Source organism: Rhincodon typus, chromosome 25, assembly GCF_021869965.1.
Source record: "Rhincodon typus isolate 14 chromosome 25, sRhiTyp1.1, whole genome shotgun sequence".
NCBI classification, from domain to species: domain Eukaryota; kingdom Metazoa; phylum Chordata; class Chondrichthyes; order Orectolobiformes; family Rhincodontidae; genus Rhincodon; species Rhincodon typus.
Window position 1 is genome coordinate 2,248,207 of NC_063356.1, and position 2,039 is coordinate 2,250,245.

Genomic DNA, 2,039 nt, shown 5'->3' on the forward strand with positions numbered 1-2,039 from the left:
GCACTGTCGGAGGGCCAGTGCTGAGGGAGCGCCGCACTGTCGGAGGGTCAGTGCTGAGGGAGCGCCGCACTGTCGGAGGGTTAGTACCGTGGGAGCGCCGCACTGTCAGAGGGTCAGTAATGAGCAAGTGTTGCACTATCGAAGGGTCAGTGCTGAGGGGGATGACAATGATGACTGTGATTAAGATTTAAAATAAAATTATTTATTGCAGCAGGGTGGGTTTTGGAGGAGAGGCCAGTGTCATTATTTTCTTCGCAGTTCATCCTGTAGTGATTAGAACAAGGGCAGCCAGGTGGACCTCGTAGAATAAGAGCTTCCAGATTGGGGCTGTTAATGTGGTCTGATCAGGGAGCCCTGGCTGACAGATTAAAAAGAGACATGTCAGATGTTCAGTTACTCTGGTGCCTGACTCTGTAGGACACGGTACTAAGGTCAACGACTGTTCTTGTATAAATAAAGGGTGACTTGGTGATGGATACTGGCCTCTGGAAATTTCATAACTTGTTTTGGGAATCGGGCAGGCTGAGAATCTTGGATTGTAAACAAACCCTTTCCTGCAGAGAAATGAGAAGTCAGGGCTGGAGAAAGGGAGTTTCTCCATCACTCAGTTGGTATAAATTCACTTCTGGGTGGGGAGTGGATGGGACAGAGGTGTGGGAGAGGGGGAGTTGGAAAGCTAGTGGTTTGTTGTCAGACCACCCCTCCTGTAACCATTGTTTGTTTAACCATTAAGGGCTGTTGTCATTGAAAAATCACAAGAGAAAATTACGGAGAAAAATGAAAATAAACTCGAGATGCGAAATACAGGCCTGGAGTTTGGTTACTTCCTCTCAAGGTTCTCAGGATTTATCCACCCTTTCAAGATCCAAAGTGATCCCCAACAATGAGTTTCCAGTTGCCACTGATTGGAGATGAGGCTGAGTATGTTCAGGCTAACTGTGACAGCAAGATGCCATATTCTGGTTATCACTTTCACCCGAGCCTGGTCTTCAGGGAGAGAGAGTCCAGGAAACACCACATGAATGTTTCCAGAAATGTTAGGTCAATGCAATGGGTCAGTGCTCCAGGGAATTTCTATCTCCAGCCACGCTGACGGATTGCAGACTCTTCCATTTCTGTATTTTTCTATGACACAAAAATGGATCTCCCTCTCCCCCTTCATTCTATAAAACTCTGGGGCTGCTCAAGACAAATTCATGTTCCCAGTGACCGCAGGCAAAGTGCTTCCACACCCTGTGTTCCCAACTCAATTTCGGGGATTTTATTGATGTGGCTTGGTCTGTTGTTTAAGGGCCAGCGCTTTCATATTTGTTTCAGATTGCTAACTTTTCTCTTTATTTTCCCTCCATCTGCTTTAGGTCAGAAGACAGATTATTCCCTTGCCAGGTAAGATTTGCTGTTCACTTTACAAAGTCTGAATTTTCTCGGTTTTGTCATCATAGGCTTTACACGTGTGTGCACTACCCAGTTACATACTCGAGATGGTTATAGACTCAGGGCATGGTTATAGAGACATGGACACAGTAATAGGGACACTGGACACGTTTAGGGACACTGGACACGTTTAGGGACTCTGGACACGTTTAGGGACTCTGGACACGTTTAGAGACTCTGGACACGTTTAGAGACACTCAACATGGTTATAGAGACACACCACAGTTATACTCAGACACAGACAGTTATAGACACAGTTAGTTATAGAGACAGTCGACATGGTTAGAGACACAGACATGTATAGACACTGGACATGGTTCGAAACACAGACATGATTACAGACACTCGACATGGCTAGAGACACGGGCACGGTTATAGAGATGGACATGGTTATAGACACGGGCACCGTTATAGAATTTTAGACACGGTCACGGTTATAGAGACACGGTCACGGTTATAGAGACACGGTCACGGTTATAGAGATTGACATGGTTATAGACACGGGCACCGTTATAGAATTTTAGACACGGACACAGTTATGGAGACACGGACACGGTTACGGACACGGTTATGGAGACACGGACACGGTTATAGAATTATAGACA

The 2,039-nt window shown here is 46.0% G+C and overlaps 1 protein-coding gene across 2 annotated transcripts in view; it reads left to right on the forward strand.

Annotated features, from left to right (window-relative positions):
- Positions 1-2,039, forward strand: part of srgap2 (SLIT-ROBO Rho GTPase activating protein 2) — a 98,616-nt gene that overhangs the window by 50,430 nt on the left and 46,147 nt on the right. For both annotated transcript variants that reach the window (XM_048612088.1, XM_048612089.1), the window contains exon 10: positions 1,359-1,386. In XM_048612088.1, coding sequence (XP_048468045.1) covers positions 1,359-1,386 — 28 coding nt within the window. The remainder of the gene's footprint in view (positions 1-1,358; positions 1,387-2,039) is intronic.